Source organism: Amphiura filiformis, chromosome 14, assembly GCF_039555335.1.
Source record: "Amphiura filiformis chromosome 14, Afil_fr2py, whole genome shotgun sequence".
Classification (NCBI taxonomy): Eukaryota; Metazoa; Echinodermata; class Ophiuroidea; order Amphilepidida; family Amphiuridae; genus Amphiura; species Amphiura filiformis.
The window spans coordinates 36,727,443-36,751,517 of record NC_092641.1 but is presented as its reverse complement, the minus strand read 5'-3'; the positions used below and the strand labels follow the sequence as shown (position 1 = coordinate 36,751,517).

The window sequence follows — 24,075 nt, the reverse complement described above, 5'->3', positions numbered from 1 at the left end:
CAGTGGATGTAGCCCATACTGTAGTTACTGTCCGTTTTCCTATACACAATACACAGTGCTCTTTCCCATTGACGCGTGACCTCTACAAATAGCCTACGTTAAAAGTATGGGGATATGCCTAGTTAACGTCGCTGTGTGAAAAATAACCGGCCAATATTAAAAGTACTCTTCTAAAGTTCTAGAAAATATAGTTTTGTAACATGTCCTAAATTTTTAGCTAATTTAGATGTTTGGAAATATGCGTACTTTGGTGTTTTAGTTAATGTTATAGGTAATAGTACATTGCCTAGTTAACGTCGCTGTGTGAAAAATAACCGGCCAATATTAAAAGTACTCTTCTAAAATTCTAGACAATATAGTTTTGTAACATGTCCTAAATTTTTAGCTAATTTAGATGTTTGGAAATATGCGTACTTTGGTGTTTTAGGAAGGATATGTAAACGACAGATAACACCAAAAAATATGAAGAAATTCCAAACCGTGTTAAGTCTGCAAACCACCATGTTTCTCATTTTCAAGAACGCTGGTTAACAATAAGCACGTATTGTCTCATTTCGTAAACAAAGACCACACACAATTGTTCTCTAGCGCTCGCTTTATAATCGTTCACCCAACTGAAAGTATAATCCCAGCTCATTGCTCCATTGTACGTGTAAAGCAGACACATATGCTGTGTGTATTTAACCAGAGAAGATATGATTTAATCAGTTGAGCTGTTTTCAATGAGTGTTATCTTGCTTTAATAGCTTTTAATGGGGTTTTTAGTCCTGCAAAGGTCGAATTGAATTCTACTGTAGACATGACTGCATCATGCAAGGATTTGCTAGAGAATGACACCAGCTGGAAAGAAAAGACAGAGCTCACCGCTGACCAAGTCATACAACTGTTGGAATTCTGCCCCAGCACCACTTTGTTTTCCGAGGACAATTTTATCAACCATGAGGGGGTTGAGCTATGGGCAGTCCGGTCAGTCCGGTGATCGCAAACCTGTATATGGAACATTTTGAGTTCACCGCCTTGCGCAATTCACCTGTTAAACCATCCGTATGGCTTCGTTATGTGGATGACACATACGTAATCATTCGCGAAACCGATGTGGAAATTTTCACGGAGCATATTAACAGCCAAAACTCGCATATCAAGTTCACAAGTGAATCGGAAGTTAATGGATACCTCGCCTTCTTGGACACCAAAGTTTCACGAAACGCTGACGGATCCGCGAGTATCCCCTACAGAAAACCCACACACACGGATCAATACCTCCACTTTGATTCACACCATCCAATCGCTCATAAACCAAGCGTCATCAGGACATTATTTCACAGAGCTGAAATCGCGGTGACAGACCCCGAGGAAAGGGTTAAGGAAGTCGAGCATAGTAAGTCCGCCTTAGGACATTGCGGATATCGCAATTGGACTTTCGGTTTGGTAAAAGCCAAGGACAAGCGCAAGAACATTCCTGACCCTCCTACTACAGCCTATCAAATAGAGGGCAAGAAATCATCAACTTATATCACCCTCTCCTATATAGAGGGGCTGTCACAGAAACTCCAGCGTATTGTTAAATCTTATGGTGTTGCGAAAAGCTTCAGACCACACAATACGCTGAGGAAACTGTTAGTCTCACCTAAGGATCCCACGCCAACAGAGAAAAAATCAGGTGTGGTTTACGAGATCCCCTGTGGCTGTGTTCAAGTTCGTACATCGGCCAGACCGGTAGACAACTAGGAGAAAGACTGAAGGAGCATAAGTCAACTGCCCCCAGCCGCAAACCCTCTGCTGTCGCAGAGCATAAAACCGAATCTCGCCACAATATTGACTGGGAATCCATCAAGGTTTTAGCCAAGGATGATCGTGAGTACCCCCGTTTAGTTCGGGAGGCCCTCCAGATCAAGAAGAAAACACCAGAACTAAATCGTGATCAAGGACTGGAATTGTCAACCCTCTATAACGCCCTCATTCGACCAAAAGTCGCCAATGATCAACAAAAGGGCAAGTCCATCACAACATCCTAGGACCTCTTCTGATGAAGATGTGTGTCACCCATCGAAAATTCAAGGTTAGTTGGATTTTTGTGCTGAATGTCAGTTTAAAACTTTTAGAAGGTTGTATATTTTGCCGTTTCATTCTATCCCATTATTTTCTTCCTCCAGGTTGTGCTCAAATCTTTGTAAATAAAGCACCTGCACTTAACATTGACGAAACAAAAGTAATTTTGTTGCCATCTAGAAAGACCAGGCCAAAAATCCCTTTAACCAAGTTCACAAGGACTGTAGCGTAGCCACCGCGGGGGAGGGGGGGGGGGAGGGGTGATAACAAAAAATGAAAGAAAAAAGTGCCCCTCTGCCCAAAAATGAAAGAGAAAAGAGCCCCTTTTCTACCAAACTTCACCCCGATCATGGGCCAAAATTCAAATTTTGGCTCGCTACGCGCGCACATTGTCCCAATAATGCCTGTTTTGGAAGCCCGAAGACATGACAGTCTCTCCAAAAAACAAAAATTGCATGATGCAACTGCAATTTTTTTCAGCTGCGTCCCTGAAATTTTATTTTAACCCCCCCCAAGTAAGCTGGCTACGCCCCTGCACAAGGATGAGCAACAAAACACACTGTTTGTATAAGTCTTTTTTTTTTCAAAGGAAAAAAAACATTTATCCAAATATATAAATACAAAAAGATTCAAAATGAAGTAAACTCATGTTTGTGGCACTTTTGTACAAAATCTAGAAGGAATCTGCTGTAAATGAAAGTATCATTGAAAAGAGCAGATTCTGAAACCCATATTCAGGATAGCTAGCTGCACACTTTTCCCATTGATCATGTCATGGTAGTGTATTGACATAGCGCGATATTCAAATGCAAAATACAGTTGTATGGCGGGAGTAGTTTCGGTCAATAATGTACGGTGTCTGATCTCCGCCAAATCCCCTTTTCTTATTCATTCCCCTTTTCCTTTCCCCTTTTAAAAATAGTTCCCCTTTTTGACTACCCCTTTTCAAAGAGTTTCCCCCTTTTTTTACTTTCCCCTTTTTGCAAATAGGTCCCCTTTTAAGTCCCCCCCTTTTTCCAATACCCCCCCCCCTTTTTGCAAATAGTTCCCCCTTTTTGACATTCCCCCCTTTTCAAATAGTTTCCCCCTTTTTCAAATAGATTCCCCTTTTTGCAAATAGTTCCCTTTTTTACTTTCCCCCTTTTCAAATAGTTTCCCCTTTTTGCAAATAGTTCCCCGTTTTTTACTTGCCCCCTTTCTGCAACTAGTTTCACCTTTTTTGGCAAATAGTTCCTCCCGTTTTAAAAATAGTTTGCCCCTTTTTCAATCTCCCTCTTTTTACACTCAAGAATGGTTTCTCCCATTTTTACTTTCTCCCTTTTCAAATTAAATTCCCCGATATTTAGTTTAACCCCGCTTGTTGCGTTAGGCTATTAGAATTACGCCTGTACCCATGTGGAGTGTTAGTGTCGGATATGCAGTTTACCGTTCTGCTACATAATTCATCGAACTCGCGATGTCAAATACAAATCTTTTCATTTAATATGTGGGCCTACATATATTAAAAAAGATTGCAGATGTCATCATTTAGTAAAAATCTACCACAAATTTGCGTGTTGGATAGAGCCTGGTCTGAACTGATATCCGCATACAAAATAAAACAAAGAGAATGCTTGAAAACATACTTTGTGCATTATAGTAGTGTTCAGATAATTACCACTGATCAAGTCACATCATGACATGTGTGTGTTTGTTTGTTTGTTCATTTGTTTGGTTATTTCATCGTTCACAGACTTTCAAACATTTGCTATGAATTTGCCCAGCATAACTGTAGTAACTGAAGTGAGACATTTACAAAACATGTCATGTTTCATCCAGTGGCGTAGCTGCCGGGGGGCAAGGGGCATTGCCTATTTGGGCCCCCCGCCCCTAGTGCAAGGAAAAAAAGAGAGAGAGAGAGGAAAAAGAGGAGAGAGAGAGAGGGAGAGGAGGGGCAGAGAGATGGGGAATCCATACGATATGCGTCTATAACCCCGCCCGCCCCCCCCCCCCCCTGGGAAATTTGGTGATTTGGGCTCCGCCCCATACAGTCTTGCCCCTCCTGGAAAAAATCACAGCTACGCCGCTGGTTTCACCCGTTTAAACATTCTGAACATGGTTTCATCTGCCCTATCAAAATCGGAGTAAAACCCCTCTATATATACATATGCATAAAGGTTGACGGATCCCTAACCCATTGAATGTAGAGGTCGCTTGCACTACAGGCAGTAGCGTAGCCAGCGGGGGGGCGGGGGGGGGGGGGGCAGAGTGCCCCCCTGACAAAAAAATGAAAGAAAAAGTGCACCTCTGACAAAAAATGAAAGAGAAAATCAGGAGGGCAAAGGAAAAGAAAAAGGGCAAAATTCAGGGCCAAAATAGTGTAAAATACAAAATTTTTCCGCGCTACGCGCGCAAATTGTAACAATAAAGCCCTTTTTAGCCGGATAATGGGCGAAAATAGTGTAAAATACCATTTTTTTCGCGCTACGCTCGCACATCATCCCAATAAGGCCCTTTTCGGGAAGCTCGAAGACATACAGTCTCTATGTATTGTATGATGCAACTGCAATTTTTTTCGTCTGTGCCCCAAAAATTTTATTTTGCCCCCCCTGACCAAGAAAGCTGGCTACGCCCCTGACTACAGGCTATAAATCTGCCTACGTTGGTATCCAAATTTATGTCGAATGCCTTTCCAATAAATGGATATAGTGGAATGAGCTCTAGTGAGTGCACGGTACTATCCAGGGTCCAAGCTTACTGGTAAAGCCTACGCACGGAAAACGGGGAGTACCCAAACAAAAAGGGAGTATTATTAAACAAAAGGGAGTATTATTTAATAAGGAGTAACTATTAAATGTGGGTATCTATTTGTGAAAAGCGGGAGGAAAGTAAAAAGGGTTAAAATTAAATATCGGAAACTATTTGCAAAAAGGGGATATTAAAAAGGGGGAACTATTTGTTAGAAAGGTGAACTATTTACAAAAGGGGAAATTAAAAGGGAGCTATTTGTAAAAAGGGGAACTATTTTCAAAAAGGTGGAATTAAAAAGGGGAATTAGGCTTATTTGTAAAAAGGGGAACTATTTACAAAAGGGGGAACTATTTGTAAAACGGAGGAAAGTAAAAAAAGGGGAACAACTATTTACAAAAAGGGGGAACTATTTACAAAAAGGGGGAAAGTAAAAAGGGAAACTATTTGTAAAAAGATGAATTTTTGCAAAGATTCCATTGGTCAATAATGGAATACGCTTAAGATGATTGGCTGCTTGGGATTTCTGGCCCGGTATTTTAATTTCGTTGATTTAAGTCTACCGCAAAATTCTTAGACGTCTAAGATTGCATCTTCGACGTTTAAGATTGCATCTTAGACATGTAAAGTTAGGCGTATTATCTTAGTTGTCTTTAGAAGGTATCCGCTATCCATACCAATTACTCAGACGTGTCATTTCATAATACCAGACGTCAGCGTGACAGAAGGATACCAAACAAGTCCCCTTTCGGGGAAAGATGCGGACTTTTGGCGTACTCCAAACTTCGTTCTCCGCGTGCTACGGGCAGGCTTTCGGTCACGTTCATTTTTCTTGCAGGTCGATGCATATTTGCTCGCATTTTCAACATTTTAGTAGCAATTTTGTTATAAAATATAGTAAATAATCACGGGATTTTATTCTCGTGTATGAATTAAGTTAGTAAATGCGTGTTACTTGTTGCTCGAGAAATTGTATAAAATAATGCACTTGTGCTTAGATGTTGATGCGTCTAATGTACTACCACTGCGGGGCTCGTGCATTAGACACATTAATATCTCAGTACGCGTGCATTATTTTGTTCAATTTTACTACCAACAAGTGACACACATTTCTTAACCTATACAATTACGTCGGTTTATCCTATGAACTTACCTGACAGTATTTATAGGCATGGTTGGAGCAACGGAAACAAAGGCACCATCCTGGTCACGTAATGTAATGTTGACCCACCTGAAATAAATGACATTAGTGTAAGTCATAATCATGATATCGAATATTTCTAACATGTTCTTTTTTTCAGAGCATGAACATTTTTGTCTAATTGATTCAGTCAATTTCAGCTTGCCAGATCAGTTTACCAACCAAATGTGTTGCTCTGACCAGACCGAGTGTAACCATGGTAACAAGCCTTCCTTTGAGATCCCTTATGGTGATTTTTAGTTAAAGACCATCCACAAATATGATAGCTCACACAAATCATTATTCCTTTTGTTAAAATGGGGGTTTTTTTCAGAGCCACGGGAGCATTATATTACTAAGGCGATTATATTATAGATATATTACTGTTACAGCACGGCTCTTTTCGTAGTCACTGTTGATTAGTATATTGTGAGGATACATCCACATCGCTGAAGCACGAGAACACCCCAGTGTAGTTGATATTGTTACATCATGCCAACTTGTGGACAGACGTACACTCATACTTACTTTCCAACACCAGCTGCCACACAGAGGAGATCTGATATGTCCCGTGAGCTTGAATGTGTACTGAAGACAATCTGTAAGAAAAAAATAGAGGTTTGGGCCTATAAATAATACCTAGATTGTTGTATGTTAATGTGTATTGGATATTGCCCCATTGGAATGGTCCAAAAACGAGTCTATTTGTAGTTGTCCAATTATCTCATGATGCGTAAACGGATTTTGATGATTTTTAAACAATTTTTATAGAAGACACTTTTTGGTTTTAGAATCTTTATGAATAATTTTACTGCGGATATTTTAAGTTATGTCGCCCAATCCACAGAGCCTATTTTTTATTGAGACACCCTGTACATTTTGCCGCGCGGCAACATTTGGCTTAGCAACTTTGTTCCAGATTGATCGGTTTGGTAAGAAAAGGGGAATTGTGCACAAAGGATGTAGTTGTTATCACGCGACAGAAACCCAAGTGACACGTGCCATCCTATGACATTAAAGTTTGTTGAAGTTTAATTTATTTATCAGTATTATTCTTTGATAAATAAATAAAAAGAGAAGAGTGGATTCTTTTATTCATCTTGACTACTTGTATCTGTTAACAGGAACTGCGATAATGGATTTTCGTAGAATCCTTTGTTGAATCCTTGAAGCCATAATTTGTGATTTGTTCCACAGCGACTAATTTCTACTTTTTGCATGATTGTATTAATGCTTTATCGGTTTAGGATATGGATTTTCTTCAAACTTACATACAATGTCAAATAACGTCCCCTCTATGCATCTGTGTGAGAAAACGGGAACATTGTCAACGTAAATGTGACTAATTAGCATAATTAGCAAGCCAATGCGTTGGTGGTACACGTGAATTGCATTCTGGTCAGGCATCCCGAAACAACACTGTGTGCCGTATAGAACGAGCCAAGTCATGGTCAGGATTTGGTCGGCCATTATTGGGTCCCCGCATGCACCAACCTGGTGTTGTGAGTGCCCAATTGGGTGGATTAAACCCGCTTAAAAATCGATGTTAGATTCTTTGGTAAACTGTCATCATTCTTTTGTCTACGTGTAACACGGGTGATAGAATGCAGTTTAAAATACCCTCCAAGGCCGCATCATTTCACATTTTAGGTGAGATAGACCCGACTGGGACCCAGCTAATGAGGTGTAGGAATGCGTGAAATTGGATTCGTCTATATATACGGGCGATTATATGTCCCGATGGAAACAGGAAGTTAATCGCCGTGGTTCTGACTCCAGTTCGCCCCTGTACACGTTTATACCGGGCATTGATACTAAATAATCTTAATTAACATTACATATCACTGCGCCCATTATCATTCTTGACAAGATAGCTTATGTTTTTGTTTTTTTCGCTTAATTATATCTTTATTTTTGGGTATATCATGAAGATTTTTACATTTTCATTTTTAACGCATTCTTTAATTGGGGGGGTGCTCTTAAATTTTTGTTCATGTTTTTTTTTGCCCCTTCTTTAGTTTTTGTTTTATGTTTATATCATTATAGCGCCATCTATAGTTTGATATTTTGCGGACGAAATGGTATTGGGGTGAAACGTCTCAAATTCATCCAGATTTCATTCTTTACTGCTATTACCCGTGCAGTGTGGTAACCACCAGGAAGCTGTTTTTTTTTCAAGATTTCTCCAGAAATACGTTGATCAAATTTGAGAATGGTAATGAGAAAGATATGATCCATTATTTGATATAAAAAAAACTCATCAACAATGAGAAAAATGGGGGGGGGTGGATGATTGGATGAAGGGAACACTTGAGGTTTCGACAAAAAAACAATTACAGAGGCCCATTTTCCAGTTAGAAGCTCCACAGCTCATATGATGCCATGCACTCAACCGTGTAGTGTAATCAAAGACTGTGGTGGAGACAATTCACTGCTTGCTGTTCTCTGCTTGGAAGCTCTTGGACGAAAATGTGTGTTCAGGTGTATCGAAGTGGAAACTGTGCGTAGATGGTTTATAAGAGAATCGTTTTTGTATAGAAACCTTTCCATATGGCTGCGTGATGCTCCGCGCAATCAATAAATTAATTATAATACATGTACACTCTAATTTCAAGGATTTAAAATAAATCCCAAGGGAATGTGATAAGGGATCAATCAATCTAGATTAATTCCAAATTTAATCGATTGGTCCCTAATTGCAACCTTAAGGATTCAATTTTAAATCCTTGTAATTTAGAGTGTAATCGCGATCGACGAGATAATATAGGCCTACGCGCATTGTCATTGTAGGTACTGGAATGAAATAGAAATTCTCTTCGTTTTACCTCATTTTGTTTGGCTCGAATTAAGGGGACAATGTGATCCGTGAAAACTAACATTTAAATAGGAATCTATAATTCTTTACGCAAATCACAATGTAAATCATGCGCTGAAGCTGCTGAAAATATTAACACTGTGTATACTTTCAGTCATCTGGGATTCGATTTGATCAATTAGTAGATAATTAAATCTGGTCAACCAGAAAAACTCACTTTTGGTTAGATGGAATCATCGACGTTTCGTTCGGCCAAAACCTTTGGCCTTCAGCTGGGTGGATGATTTTGGGTCATCCGAGGTCAATCGATGAGGAAGTTGCTTGATGACCCGATCCCAACCATGTGACAGATTAACTCTAACGCCCCCGCACACCGACATCGCCTGGCTAATAATTACTTTGTTAGCAGAGATACTAAAATAAATACCCGGGATCGATATATGTGAATTTCCTATGCACGAGTTTGATATGAGAAGAAAATCTTTGGATACCGAAAATGATGAATATCTCCCGTAAATGATTTCGTATAAAGAAACCAGATGTGGTTCCTTGCACATGAATATATATTTTGAACAGAGATGATAGTCGTTAGCTTGCGCTTTGAGACAGTAGCTTGCGTCTTGAGTCAAAAACTGACAATAATTCCGCAATAATTCTGATTTACATGTGCCGAATTATATAGCGCAGTGTATAGGCCAATCGTGAAGGTTGTCTAAAAGAATATGACCTATGGCATACCATGCTTGACTGACACACAGCGAGGTTAGTCACCGAGCTAATCGGGGCTATTGTCAGTAGCCTTAGTCAGATGTCCTTCGGCCTATTATGCGACTCAAAACCAGGCAAACTATTAAACAGGTCGATATGTATAATGGCCATGCCTGGCGGTGGATTCAATCTACCATGGCGATTTCTGCCATGAAGATATCGGGGCGATGACACTGTGCCCCGCTCATGTTGAGGGACGGTTGTTCGGCTCGTACCCACACTGCTTCTTTGACTCCCCCAGCTTCTTTGATCATCCACCCAGCTGAAGGCCAAACGTTTTAGCCGAAACGTCGGTGATTCCATCTAACCAAAAGTGAGTTTTTCTGGTTGACCAGATTTAATTATCTACTAATTGCTGAAAATATTGTTATTTACATGATGCAGTCATGTCTACAGTAGAATTCATCTCGACCTTTGCAGGACTTAACCCCATTAAAAGCTATTAAACCAAGATAACACTCATTGAAACAGATTAAATCGGATCTTCTCTGGTTGTGGACAAGTGTCTGTTTTCATGTGCGATATCGCAATAAAGCTGGTATTCATAGCTTCAGTTGGGTAACCGATTATAAAGGAAACGAAAGGAAACAATGGTATGTGTGGCTTTGTTCACGAAATCAGACAATGGCGTGCTTTTTGTAAACCAGCATTCTTGAAAATGAGCAACATAATGATTGTTGACTTAACACGGTTTGGAAATAATTTCTTCATATTTTTGGTGTTATCTGTCGTTTACATGTCCTTCCTAAAACACAAAAGTACGACCCTCTCCAAACACCTAAATTAGCTAAAAATTTAGGACATGTTACAAAACTATATTGTCTAGAATTTTAGAAGAGTACTTTTAATATTGGCCGGTTATTTTTCACACAGCGACGTTAACTAGGCAATGTACTATTACCTATAACATTAACTAAAACACCAAAGTACGAATATTTCCAAACATCTAAATTAGCTAAAAATTTAGGACATGTTAAAAACTATATTTTCTAGAACTTTAGAAGAGTACTTTTAATATTGGCCGGTTATTTTTCACACAGCGACGTTAACTAGTCATATCCCCATACTTTTAACGTAGGGCTATTTGTAAAGGTCACGCGTCAATGGGAAAGAGCACTGTGTATTGTGTATAGGAAAACGGACAGTAACTGCAGTATGACTTGTCTTACTTTGATACAAAAGTTGTAGATGGCATCCACGCAACTGCACTCAACTGCACTAATTAAAGCTGAATTAATAACGAGGTGCAAGCAACGTGAGTACGGAGTTAATTATTATGTGGATAGAGAACAGTCTCCAATGTAATCAAAATTTATATGCCTCGTCTTGTTCGATCTAGACTTGCTCCAAGTCCTCAGGATTTCAGTAGCTGATGTATTAAAAAAAATATCGGTTGGCCTATTATAGATCATTTGAATACAACACAGTGCAACATACTCACTGTATAGCCTATATTATACATAACACATATAGCACACCATCCAGTCTACCAAGGGTCTAGCCAAACAAGTACTAGTATTTATACTGTAGTGAGAATACCCTATCTGCAGTTACACGCACGTCACTCGTATGTATTGTGTGCGAGTGGATTGGATTGAGGCTAGGGATCTGCATGCTGGGTCTATCTGCAACCAGGTTACCAGATTGTCTTGCATGTTTTTTGCAGGGTACTACTATCTCTCAAAATGTGGTCTATCAAAGTTTGTCATGGTTTATAGAAAATAGAAAAACCAAAACAACATATTTATATACCATGGTGGAAAGAAGAGAGTAAGAGCGAAAAACAGCCTGATGCCTTGAACCAAGGCTAGTGCAATCCTATAGAGATTCTATCAGTTTGAGCAAGATCTCGTGTAAAATATGATGGGCATGATACTTATTATAGAAGTGACCCGTCCAGTACACGATTCTGCTAGTTTGAAAGATAGATTGACTTTAAGCATGACATCCTCATGGGTGGTTTCTATTCACGGCTCTCATAAATCTGGTGAGTGTGAGTCGAGGACTAGTCGAGCCTTATGGTTAAAAACTAGAGGCGTTTGTGTAAATTTTCAGTACATTTTGTATTGCAGTTCTTTGGCTTCCTAAAGCAGATTTTTAACCTCTTCCCATCAAGACCTTTTGTGAAATTGCGAAAACCTTCTATGGGCTTTTGAGTACTATAACTTAAAATTTGTATAGCACCACCAACCAACATGCTAAGGGCAGGGACAAAACCTCCTATAGCCTATTATAATTCGAAATCAAAACCTCCTATGTGTTTGGCCTATTATAATTCGAAATCAAAACCTCCTATGTGAAAGCGGGTCACAGTTTCAAAACCTCCTATGTATAATTCTAGTTGCAGACATATTATTTGATACGAAATCCAATTTTGCACATTATGTTCTCAGAATTTTCGTTTCTATTCTTTGTACAGAGTTAAAGAGTACAATACAATCAACACTTGGACTGTGTTGGATAGGCTCACGTTTTCCACAATATTTTTTTGAACCAAGAGTTTTGAACCGAAACTCATTTTTAACCCAAAGAAAATCACAATTTGACCCAAAATCACATTTTGATCAAAATCATTGACTATTATTGACTAAAAAAACACATTTTTGACCAAAATCATATATTTGACAAACAACAACATATTTTTGACCAAAAATCATATTTTTGACCAAAAATCATATTTTTGACCCAAAAAATCACATATGACCAAGAAAATTCTGAAACATAATTATGATAAATTTTTTTTTCACCCAATACAAAATTTATTGGTCTAGTTATTAGTTAAAAATATTTTAAAAACTCACAGCTAGGCCAATAAATTTGTGTAATGGGTTCAATGGAATTGGACCCACTTTTGAGTTTTGATTGTAACAGTCAAAAGCGTGTGTGAGACTATGCCTGGTCAGAGACGATCTAAAAAGATTTATATAAAAATTCTTATTAATTTCTTATCCTTATGATAAAATTTTCTAAACACTTTAAACCAAATTAACAAGGCAATTTCATGCCACAAGGTTTTTCATGCCACGTGCTTATAATGAGACTCTTTTAGTTCAATTAATTGGAATGTTCTCGTATCTTTCATAGGTCATCAGACCTAATGATGTAACAAGATGTAATTTGTCAACGAATTATGCACATTTCACCTATTTCATGTGACGTAATCTTAAGCCAGTGCACATGTAATAAATATAATTAGGTCTATATTCTAATCAGCATGATCAGTAGTTATTGTTTATATGTAAAATTACAAAGGATATGTTAATGACTCTGCACATTTCACTGTTACAATTTTTACAGCAGCGGTAATTATGACTCATATTTAGTTGTGCCACCAAACTACATGAACTAATTTATCTGTCCTTTATCTTGTCAATATCAACCCACAAGAAAACAGTGGGTTTTTTTTTACCAAATTGTGTATTTATAAAATTCGGCCGAATTAAATGATGACCAAAGGAATGTATGGGAAAGGCGCGGTCACTGGATTTTTGCGATTCGTCTTTCTTGTGAAATGTGAGATAATGATCACATTCTGAGCTGAGAGCCCCTATCGTCTGGTAACTAAGAACAAATCCTATTCTCCGAGCTTCTTTGGACTACCATGAGGGGGTGTTAAGTTTTAAGTGGAAAAAAGAGTGGAATCCGGACAATTTCAGCTGCTGTGCGCAGAGGAAAACGCGATTTTTGGGCGATTATTGTCAAACCTCACACACTCCCCTGGCGTAAATATTGAACAGCCCCCCCCCCCTCATATGCGGCCTATACACTATCAATTTGATTGATCAATATCAAAGACCCTTGATACAAGAGTGGATACAAAATCTGTACACACGAACATCAATAGTGATTTTATTGTTCAACCGTCAATAAAATCAAACTAGATTAGATCTCTTCAATAATATTGAAGAGATCTCTTCAATAATATTGAAGAGATCTCTTCAATAATATCGAAGAGAAATTTTATTTTGTATCCAGTCCTACATCTTTGGGTCCCCAATATTGATCAATCAAATTGATCGTGTATGGGCCGCTTTACGCAACGAACATTTTTTTGGCAGGGCAATTCGCATGAAACAATAATACAAGTGATTGGTTGTGGAATCCTCTGTCACTTAGAACATGTAGAACATGTCTACCATTTCAAATTTTATACCGTTCCGTTTGAGTTTATTCGGTAGGGTCTAGCAAAAGATGAGGAGTACGCAGAAATGGGAAAAACAAAAAGACGAGAGAGATGAAGAAGAGGTAGATGAAGAAGAAGAAGAAGAAAAGAAAAAAAAAAAAAAAGAAAAAGAAAAAGAAGAATATAATTATATATTTTTTGCTCTTCTTGGTAAACTAAATTGCAATATTTAACTAGAATGCTGAATTTATCTTTATACTAAGCAACCGCGTTGGCAAAGTGCAAAAACATGTAAATCTAATTTTATCTTTTATTGCTCAATATATCGGCACACAATATCATAGGTATATGGCAATTGAATAGAATACAGGTGTGCCGTAATGTGCTATATAGGGTGTCCCTGAAAGAAACTTAATTATTTGGATATTTTAACGCCACAGCTAAACATGACTAAATAACTGCGGTGGTTGAGAAATAACTGACAGCTATCATCATATACTTTTTGAATTTTGGCAATTGACCACACCGTTCTTGAAATACAAGAATTACGAAACTCCTAGTTTTCAAACCTTTTCACTGATTCAAATAGCAATCTATTCGTCCGATACTGCAGTTACTGTTCATTTTCCTATACACAATACACAGTACTCTCACCGTTGACGCGTGACCTCTACAAATAGTGTATGTTATAGGTATAGGGCATTGCCTAGTTAACGTCACTGTGTGAAAAATAAGCGGCCAATACGTTTTGTACTCTCTGAAATTCTAGAAAATATAGTTTTGTAACGTCCTAAATTTTTAACTAATTTAGATGTTTGGAAATGTTCGCACTTTGGTGATTTAGTAAGGAAGGGCACGCATGGCCTGCAAAATTCCTTGTGTAAATCGAATGCAACTTTTAGTGACTATCACCCACTTGTGGACCGCTCTCTTCCGAAGGGCATTAAAGCTAAACCACTTGACGGATATTTTTTGTACTTGATGTCAATCAAGAATAATGTATATATTACATGTAGGCTAAAAACTGAGTAGGTGGGGCATCTGCAAATGTTCGTACCTCCCTGATATGTAAGTGACAAATAACAGCAAAAACAACTTCCATATCTGTCCATAACTTTGGTCAGTGGAGCGAGCCAGGGGATTTCAAGTGGGTGATTTTTGATTGGCAGGTGCCATATTTGGGCATAAGTACAGTCGTACCATTCAATGTGGAGGATGGGCTAGACTTTATCGATTGATTTTGCTGGAGTAATTTCCTGTTAATCAGGTTTAAGTACTGCAAAGGTCGAATCATGTTTGATGAGCAGAATAACTGCACTATGTAGTGCTAATCACCATGATCACTGCGCACCATCAGATAGACCCCTATGACGTAGTTTCGTGAAATTCTTTTATTTCAAAAACGGAGCGGTCAATTGTCAAAATTCAAAAGTATGTGATAGTTGATATATTCTTCAACCACATCGGTTATTTAGTTATGTTTGGTTTATGAGTTAAAATACCCAAAAAAAACACACCCAAAAAAACAACAAAACAAACAAAAAGAAAACAAAACAACGATACAGTTTTTCAGGGACACCCTGTATGGCAGGAAATAATTTTCATTTTAGCGTTCTAAAATGTAATGTGCAATAAAATGAGACTCATATATACTTGACAAATATTTGAGATTCTATTGGTTGATAGCGATGCTCGAGTGTACTTTATTAACAATCTTATCACTGGACGATCAATCACGAAGAGGAATAGGCAATCTGTCGGGTTTATCATTGGCTTCTATCAAATCATGGTAAAATCGCGTCGGAATGAATAGCATCTATTTATTTCTAGGACTAATCTGCAGAATCTGCCGAAATGGGTGTTAAGGGTACAGATAATAGGAATAAGTGGTCTTAACCCTGGAATTATGGAAATTTTTGGGCCTCATAACCATGATCACTGCTCATTTGTTGGTCTAAATTATATAAACTTACACATATTTAGAATAACAAAGACTTGATGAATTCATCTGAGAGGTCAAATTTGGGCACAAATGCTGATTTTTGAAAGTTAAAAAAAATCGGACCACGTAACCAAAATATACTTAAGTAAAAAAAAACTAGAAAAATATCTAGGATGTTTATTTTTGTTACCAACTTTGTGAGAAATTTCAACAAAAATGGTTGAAAATGCTCAATAAAAAATAACCATCAAAAGCCTGATTTTTGCCCAAATTTCAACGAGCAAATTCACAAAAAGTAAAACACGGGTCCTAGATATTTAGTTATTAGTCTGAATTATGAAGAAAAACAGAACAGAAAAACAAAGCAAAATGGGCCATTTTATAATCAAAAGATGTTAAGATGACAAGTGAAGCGTTGAATCATCAAAAGAGTTCCATTTCTTCCGAACATACTTAGGGATTTCAGTGATTGGTAGTTGCCTGAACAATATTGAATGAAATGACAATGTTAAAACAATGTTAATAAATAAATATGATCCCTTAAATATTTTGATGTATGTGGGAGTTAAACCAGGTTAAAACTTATTACCTTCGTATTAATAATCTGACCTAAATGCTTTACCGTGTTTACCGCTATCAATAACAACATCCAAAATCTGATGAAGTATACCACTTAAGTAACTAATTTAAAAATATATATGCTTTCATTGATTTTTGCGGCCATTTTGAAAAAAAAGCGCCTTCAGCTGTGACCTCCTGTTACCTTCATATTGATAACCGAATTAGTAGTACATTGTTGTTATCTATAAAAATCCAAAATCTGGTTAAATATACCCCTAAAGTGACTAATTTAACCATTTCAAATATGTTTTTCATTGGATTTTGGCGGCCATTTTGAAAAAGCGCCCTCAGTTGTGACCTCCTTTCACCTTCATATTAGTAACCTAACTTAGTAGTACATTATTGCTATCAATAAAAATGCAAAATCTTGTTAAATATGTTCCAAAGTGACTAATTTAACCATTTCATATATATATGTTTTTCATTGGATTTTGGCGGCCATTTTGAAAAAAGCGCCCTCACGGAAAAGTTCTTAGGTTACGGGCTTTTTACCCAACAAATTCTTGTTCCCCATGGAAAACTGGTCGAGATAAACCACATGAGAATTTCTCCTTCTCCAAGTGGTACTTAATAGCTCAGTTTTAACCTGGTCTATAGACAATGCAATGAAAAGCACCATGAAAGACATCGAAAGAATGAAAATCACGACTGACTTATCCTTTGAGTAGTGCAGCTCTATCATTTATGTTGATATAAAGAAGGATATATTAGCTGTTTGAATCTTAATGCTTATACAAATAAATGAAGTATAAATGAATTATGATTGGAAACGAGCACCGTCTAAATGTCATCATCTTGAACTTCCTACGCAAGCAACCTGGAGGTATACAATTGGTACATGACATTTATATAAATCTGATGTCAAAATTCGCAAGGTGCTCAACTCGTCATTACTTTGTGCATCGTCATTATATGAATTGAGTCTGTGTACGCCAAGATCTTTATGATGTTTACTAATTCCTTGTAAAATTATTGTCTACATATTATATATATTTATGTGTATTATAAACACCAATGTCCATAAACTACAATCAAATTATAAATATCAATTCTCATAACTCGTTCCTTGATGTCTTGGAGATGTGTGATCATAATAGAGCCTATGCAATAAAGCAACCAGCACCAGTGCGGTATAACAATTGAAATGGCAGCCATGTTGGAGGACAGTAGAGCCTTAGAGGAACGCCAACGTGTTGAGAACTTTTATAGGTAGGCTCTCGCGATTCACTATACGATGCGCCAACAGCGATTGCTCTTGCCAGTCCAAGTTTGAACCTCAGGGTCGACATCGCCTTTCTAGCCACCATTGGATTTTCACTCGAGTGTGATAATGATTGGCCTAATGATGAAAACAGCTCCTTGAAAGATTCCGTGTGGTCAATAGATAAAATAGAAAATGGACCTACTATAATTGTAAATAGATGTTTTTGTGTGCATTCGTGTGTAACATCATTGTATTGATATTTAAACACACATTGACATTATGTTCCTGTGGGTTGTATTTGCATTACGCGGGCTTTGAATGTCGACTTTTTCCCATAATGCACTGCGTATTTTGGCCTCTCCCCAGCAACCGCTGGAGGCGCATCATATTGTGAATTGACCGAAAATGATTGCTTCTCCCACCCAGCAGTTATTCAAATAGGTACCGGCTTTAGTTAAAGTCAGCAAGGTAACTTACTCGCTGTGGATGAGGTGTAGCCATCTCCAGCAGCAACAGTTCAACTTTATTGGAAAATGGTAGTATACAAGAAATACCCTGCATGTAATAATTATGCGGATAGCTTAAAAGAGGTGTGATCCGGTTTTTCATGTACTGTTTTCTATCTTAGATTGAGGCCTGCCATTAAAACAACATGTTTCCAAATTTTGAGCTGTATTGCTCCAGTGGTTTGGATATGAGAAGTAAAACGTGTATGACTTGTCTCCTGAAGTAAACTAGGGCTAGGCTCTTATAGGCGGATTGGTGGTAGTCTGTTCCAGATTGGAATGGTGCGAACAAATAGGTATCTGTATGTGTTTACTTTCGACTGAATGGGTTGGTAACTCAGGGTGTTGGTTGTTCTCCCGAGACGAAGTGATGGTATAACTATTGTCGGGAAGGGGATATTCACAAATCCATGGAGAATTTTGAAAACATGGTGCCCTGGTTGAGTAGTCGTCCAATGGCGAGGGAATCACATTCGAAGTGTTGTGGCATCTGAGTCACACATGCGTTTCGCCCGTGTAGTTGCTATAAACGAACATAACACTAGTAACAGCTTGCGATGCGGGGGCAGCTTGACGCCAAAACATTCATCTGCTTACAAGAATACGGGTTCCATGCAGCTGAAGCATGCAGCTGAAGCAAATTCTATCTTTGGTCGTACTAGCAAATTCCATCTTTTGTCGCATTAGAGCCGGGTAAGCCTTGTTGATGACAAGTTCCGTCGCAATACACCCAGGGTGCTACGGGCACTAGATATGATATTTAGGATGTGATCCTTCCAGTCAAGATGTTTGTTTATTGTGACACCAAGATATTTGTGCTTATAGATGTCTTAACAATGCTGTATAGATCTGATAGGTGTGATTCAGTGATTTGGTCTTGCGGATGATTGTAAGAGTCCTGCATTTTATTACCATTAAAGCTCATCTGTCATAGTCAGCCCACAGAAAGACTTTGTTCCGATCATCTTGGAGAGTGTCCTGATCTTCAGTGCTCTGTATTTTACGGTACAGGATACTGTCGTTGGTTACAATGTCATTAATGTACAGGGAATTAGGGTTGGACCTAGGACTGAACCTGGTGGAACTCCTGAAATTACAGGTGACCACTTGGAATGGGTGCCATTAACGGTAACACGCAGAACGGAACGGAGCGTTCACCGCTGGGATCACTGTCCAGTGCCTTTATATATGAGTTCCAACGGTTTTCGTTTAATATTTTAGCGCGTGATTTCTGCATCATTTGCCATCGTTGATATCTCAAATTCAAGGTATCATTCCTACGAACATCATGGTTGTCTAATAGCCTTGATTTTCCGAATCTTTCTTCACTTTGAGGTCACGTTCATTAACGAAACCTTATTTATTGTGTAGATAAGACTGTAGAGGATAGAGGAAGTGAACAAACAGAATTGGCATGCCTGAAATTCCTCGGAGGAGAGATCTTTTAAATCTCGCATCATGGACATTAATTATAACATAAATTTGTTTGTCGATTGGACTTAGAGAAAGTTGTTTGATACTTCCCAGTGCGAAACACGTATTTGCCTTATATTATGAAATGAATTTTATTTGATTTCCATCCCTGGTAATGTAGAAGGGAATCATGGTATCACGAAAATTTGAAAAGATTCAAATAATACCTTTATTACTGATCAATTTGAGTGGATTTTTATCCCTTCTGATTTCGACTGATCTACGCGTATCTCCGATAAATACAGCTAATGGTCTTTTTTGATAATACCTTTGATACTCCGTGGGATGTTGTGTCACATTGTTTTGACTTTTATTCTTTGTTCTTTGGCAAGTGCGCCGGTTGCATCCGCTTTGATGCATCATTTGGTTCCATGCTGGTCAGTTAGAGCAGCTTTTCATGTTGCTGAACTCGCTGATGATCCTTTTTGCTTTGCCAATCTCGCTGACGAGTTTGGCTTTAGTATTCATTATGAGAATCTTGGTGGACGTATAACAGTTTGTATTATTGGTATAAAGGAGATTTACAGATTTCTTGTGCTGGGTACCAATTATTGGGCAGTGAATGTGGTCCAGGAAGCTTTTCCATGTCAGTGCATATTGCTGTTTTGTCAGTTGGATAACTGATGTGTTTAGAGTAGAGTATTAAAGTAAACCTGTGCGTAATTTTGGTTCATTTTGATTGACAGGATTTTAAGATATGACTTTGTGAAAAATCACAAGTTTCTTTTTGAGCTCAGCTTATTATAAGCAGACAACACTCTTCAAAACTACCAAGTCCTGACTATGGATGTTGCTTCATTAGTGAGATAATTAATTAAGTAACCTGGTCATATTTGCTTTATTTCAAATTGTCATAGCGCCGTATTTGCTAAAGGCATTTCTTTTACATGTGTTTCATAGTGACGTATGTTGCCGTTCGCCTGTTTTTGCCGTCGTATTTGTATTTTTGCGTAAAAATTGCCGTTTTTGCCATTTCACATACTGACTCTATTTTGTCGCATTGAATTACAAGGGTAGTTATTTGCGTCGTATACAGTGGCTACTTTAGAAAAGACACTGCATGTTGGCATGGCAAGTGGAATGATTTTAGTTACTTTGGCCTCAAGCAGGTTGTGCGTGGGCAGGGGGATGCTCGAGGGGTGTGTTCTCCTCCAGTTTCTGGAAAAAATAATCACTAAATTTGGTGATACATTTTTGATCTGGTGGAGTTGTATTCTTGTATTCTAAAATTTAAGCTTTAAAATTAACACAATCTAATATTATCATTTACAATTGATCCAAATGTTCGCGTAATATCATCGTAAGGAGAACCTGCTCTTGTTTCTATGGATATTGGTCACATGATTAAGAATATTTCAAATAAACGTGTTATCTAACCGGCTCGTTATGTTTGTTTGTTATTTTTAACCTAGCTACATCTCGATGGAAGTACACATCTAGTAAAAATGTCAATTTACCGGGTTTTTTTAATTTAAAAATGTTAATCAGGATGCAAAACGCATGATGAGCACATTGTAAAGTTGCATAATATACAGTATAGGTGCCTACACTTTCATTAAATTACAATCTCTGTACATTTTTAATCAGAAAAGAAGGGTAGGTTTTCATTTAAAATGTAAATCTCTTTAATTGACTTGTCATTATTTTAATTTTAGATACAGGTTGGTGAAAGTAGGGGCCTACACACCTGACTCACTAATATCAAGTTAACATTTTCTTTGTTTAAAAAATGTTTTTCAGATAATGCCGCACAACAACGCATAAAAAGTCAATTTCACAAAATTACAATCTCTGTAAAATTTTAATCAGAAAAGAAAATGTTTAGAGTTATTTAGAAGGGTATGTTTTTATTTTAAATGTAAATCCTTTAATTGATTTTTTTACAGCTTCATCAAAGTACACAGTTGGTTCACTGAATGTCAAGATAGTCATGCTCGTCCTGAGGAATTTCAATGCCGTTTTTTCGAAATAACATTTTGCAAATACATCACTTAGTATGTGATACGGTCGATTGCCCTGTGCATCTTCCTTTTTATATCCAAAAAAAAAACACCCGTGTTTTGTGCCATAATAGCGTAAAATTGCAAAATTGGGCGGGTTTCGTGCTCGCAATGGCCCTTCAAATTGCAAAATTCACCCTCGTTTTGGGGCTTCACGTACATGTCCTATGAGATCAGAACAAAATATGATGACCCCGCAAACAATTTTTTTTCACGCATCTGATTCGAACGTTTGCTTATGTTTTTAAATCATTTAAACTGGTCAAACAAATCGGGTTACATTGTATTTTTATGGGCGTTCGAACACGTAGGAATGACAGTACGACTTTTGGGACACCATTGATTTTGATAATAATGATGTCTTTTCATGTGCAGATAAAAAAAGGGGTTAAGAAATCCAGCAAAATCACTACCGATTATGCTGTTCTTTTACTATATCAAGCTTCAATGTAAAAACACAAAAATGCCTCTAAAACTCTTCATTACTAAATAATAATGTTCATACAAATCCGGACTTTTGAAAGAAATGAGGGGACTTGAAATTTGCAAAATTGAATACTAGTTGACCCCTCACCCCCAAATCAAAGCGATTGATATTTTATAATCAAGACAGATCTGTCCTAAAGTTTTGTTAAGCATTATGTTTCATCATAGCAATTATGATTTAATGTGCAAAATTGAATCAATGAATATTGTTCGGCAAATTAAATTTCATTTGGAATATCGGGAGATAAAGTGTCCACTTTAATGTTATAGGTACAATCAAACGAGAATTATAATTTACTTGCTTTGTCATAATAACATGATAATGTGAATTACTTTAGTTCGTTATATAAATCACATCACAAATTGACACATACCTTCTGTTGCTCGCCATTCACATCCAAATACACGGTCTTCGCTTTGCTATAACTCGCTCCGTTCCCCATTTTCCTCACAAAACACAGTAATATTCTAGTATTAGAAAGTCCTTGCGAATCGATAATATTGTATTAACAAATAAATTATATTAAATTAATACCGAGTCCATAAATGCTGTAATGGTTATATAAAATTCACCATGTTGTTTCTGTCAACAAAACAACCATGAGAATCGACTAATGAATCAATACAAACTGTTTGGTACTCGGCAGATTTATTCGAAGAATGCAATGTCACATTATGCTACAGCACAGCCAACGAAAAATTACCAATCACGTTCTCTCGTGCCAGCTTTCCTTCTGATGCAGAAAGTGTAGTGAATGATGATTTTAACCTTCCTCCGAGATGCGTTGCTAGGCAACAGTTCATCACATTATAAGGATGCACGATAACGAGGTGGGTAAAATAATTGCAATTTGTAGGGATTCGTTTTTTCACTAGGAGTTTTCGTTGTTATGGTTACCGTTACCGGTGATGTTGGAATTCTGAATCCTGATAAAATGCCATCATTATTTTTATCAACTATTATTCACGGACATAGTGATAACTTAACTCGGGAAAAACGCGAGTAACAGTCCCGCTAATAGTTTGAAATGTCTTTTATTGACTGCAGCAGTAACTGACATGCCAACCTTTTGGTCAAGTTTTGTTCTCAGCATGCTCAGTGAAATTCTTGTACCTGTTCTTGAGTAATATAGATATGAATTTCAACATAGTTGCTAATTCTTCGTGTATCCACGTACCTGCTATCTACTGAAGACAGCGATACAACGCTATTATATGATCAAGATTCTTCTTGCGCGAATTAGCAACTGAAAAAGTTCATTAAAGATTTCGAACTTGGCTTGGTCACTCACTATAGCAACAATGTTTGGGTTATTAAGACAAAAGTGGTATCAAATTTGAACAAAACCGTGTTCCTTTTTACTATTTCAGTTTTATGTATCCATAGATTTTGAGTTATACACTGTAAAAACAGCGTTTAGAAAGTGGTGGCAAGAATGTGTTTAGAAACGTTATGTTTCGAATATGGATGTCAGATGTTTAGAAATAAAACACCATCACTGACCAATGTTGAGAAATTTGACACATGATGTTTAGCTTTTAAACATGTTTACAAAGTGGTGGCAAAATTGTGTTTAGAAAAGTGTTTAATCGCTAAATACTGTTTTTACAGTGTATTTATTACCTCGTAATAAAAGGTGGTGGGGTAATTACTTTATGTGTTTATATCCAAATGTTGGAAATAATTCTTGGGACGATACGCTACCATTTATTATAGTTTAAGGAGACTATTATAAGGCCTATTGGGATTTGTGTCTAAAATCCCTGACATAAAAGCAGAGAAAATTAAATTAATTAACTTGCTTAGAGAGTAAGATAGTGCCCGCCAATACGCGTACAGGGTCAATTTTTTTTAACACTTGCCAGAATTGTTTAGGATGCATTTTTCAGATCAATGCCTATCATTTATGATGCTTTTTGAATATCCATGTTCATACACATCACTCATATTAGTGAAGAAATGGAATTAACTGCTCAATCTGACTGACATTTACTAAAATTTGTTGAAATCATTTGGTATTAAAATGAATATGAAATCTTTTTGCTTGTAATTCAAATACATGAACAAAACATATGTCTAAAGTATTACCCAACCAGTTTAATACATAGATATAGATACAATACTATAATAGGTCCTATGTTTATTGTTTTGTTTACATGTTTAACGGTATTCCCTGGTAC

General features: G+C 37.4%; 1 protein-coding gene across 2 annotated transcripts in view; it reads right to left on the bottom strand.

The window, feature by feature from the left end:
• LOC140170046 (high affinity cGMP-specific 3',5'-cyclic phosphodiesterase 9A-like) overlaps positions 1–22,607 on the bottom strand; it is a 71,176-nt gene extending 48,569 nt beyond the window's left edge. For both annotated transcript variants that reach the window (XM_072193362.1, XM_072193363.1), the window contains exons 1-3: positions 22,269–22,607; positions 6,485–6,555; positions 5,930–6,007 (exon numbers count right to left, since the gene is read on the bottom strand). In XM_072193362.1, the coding sequence (XP_072049463.1) occupies positions 5,930–6,007; positions 6,485–6,555; positions 22,269–22,337 (218 nt within the window). In that variant the 5' untranslated portion in view covers positions 22,338–22,607. The remainder of the gene's footprint in view (positions 1–5,929; positions 6,008–6,484; positions 6,556–22,268) is intronic.
• Positions 22,608–24,075: the final 1,468 nt, after the last annotated feature.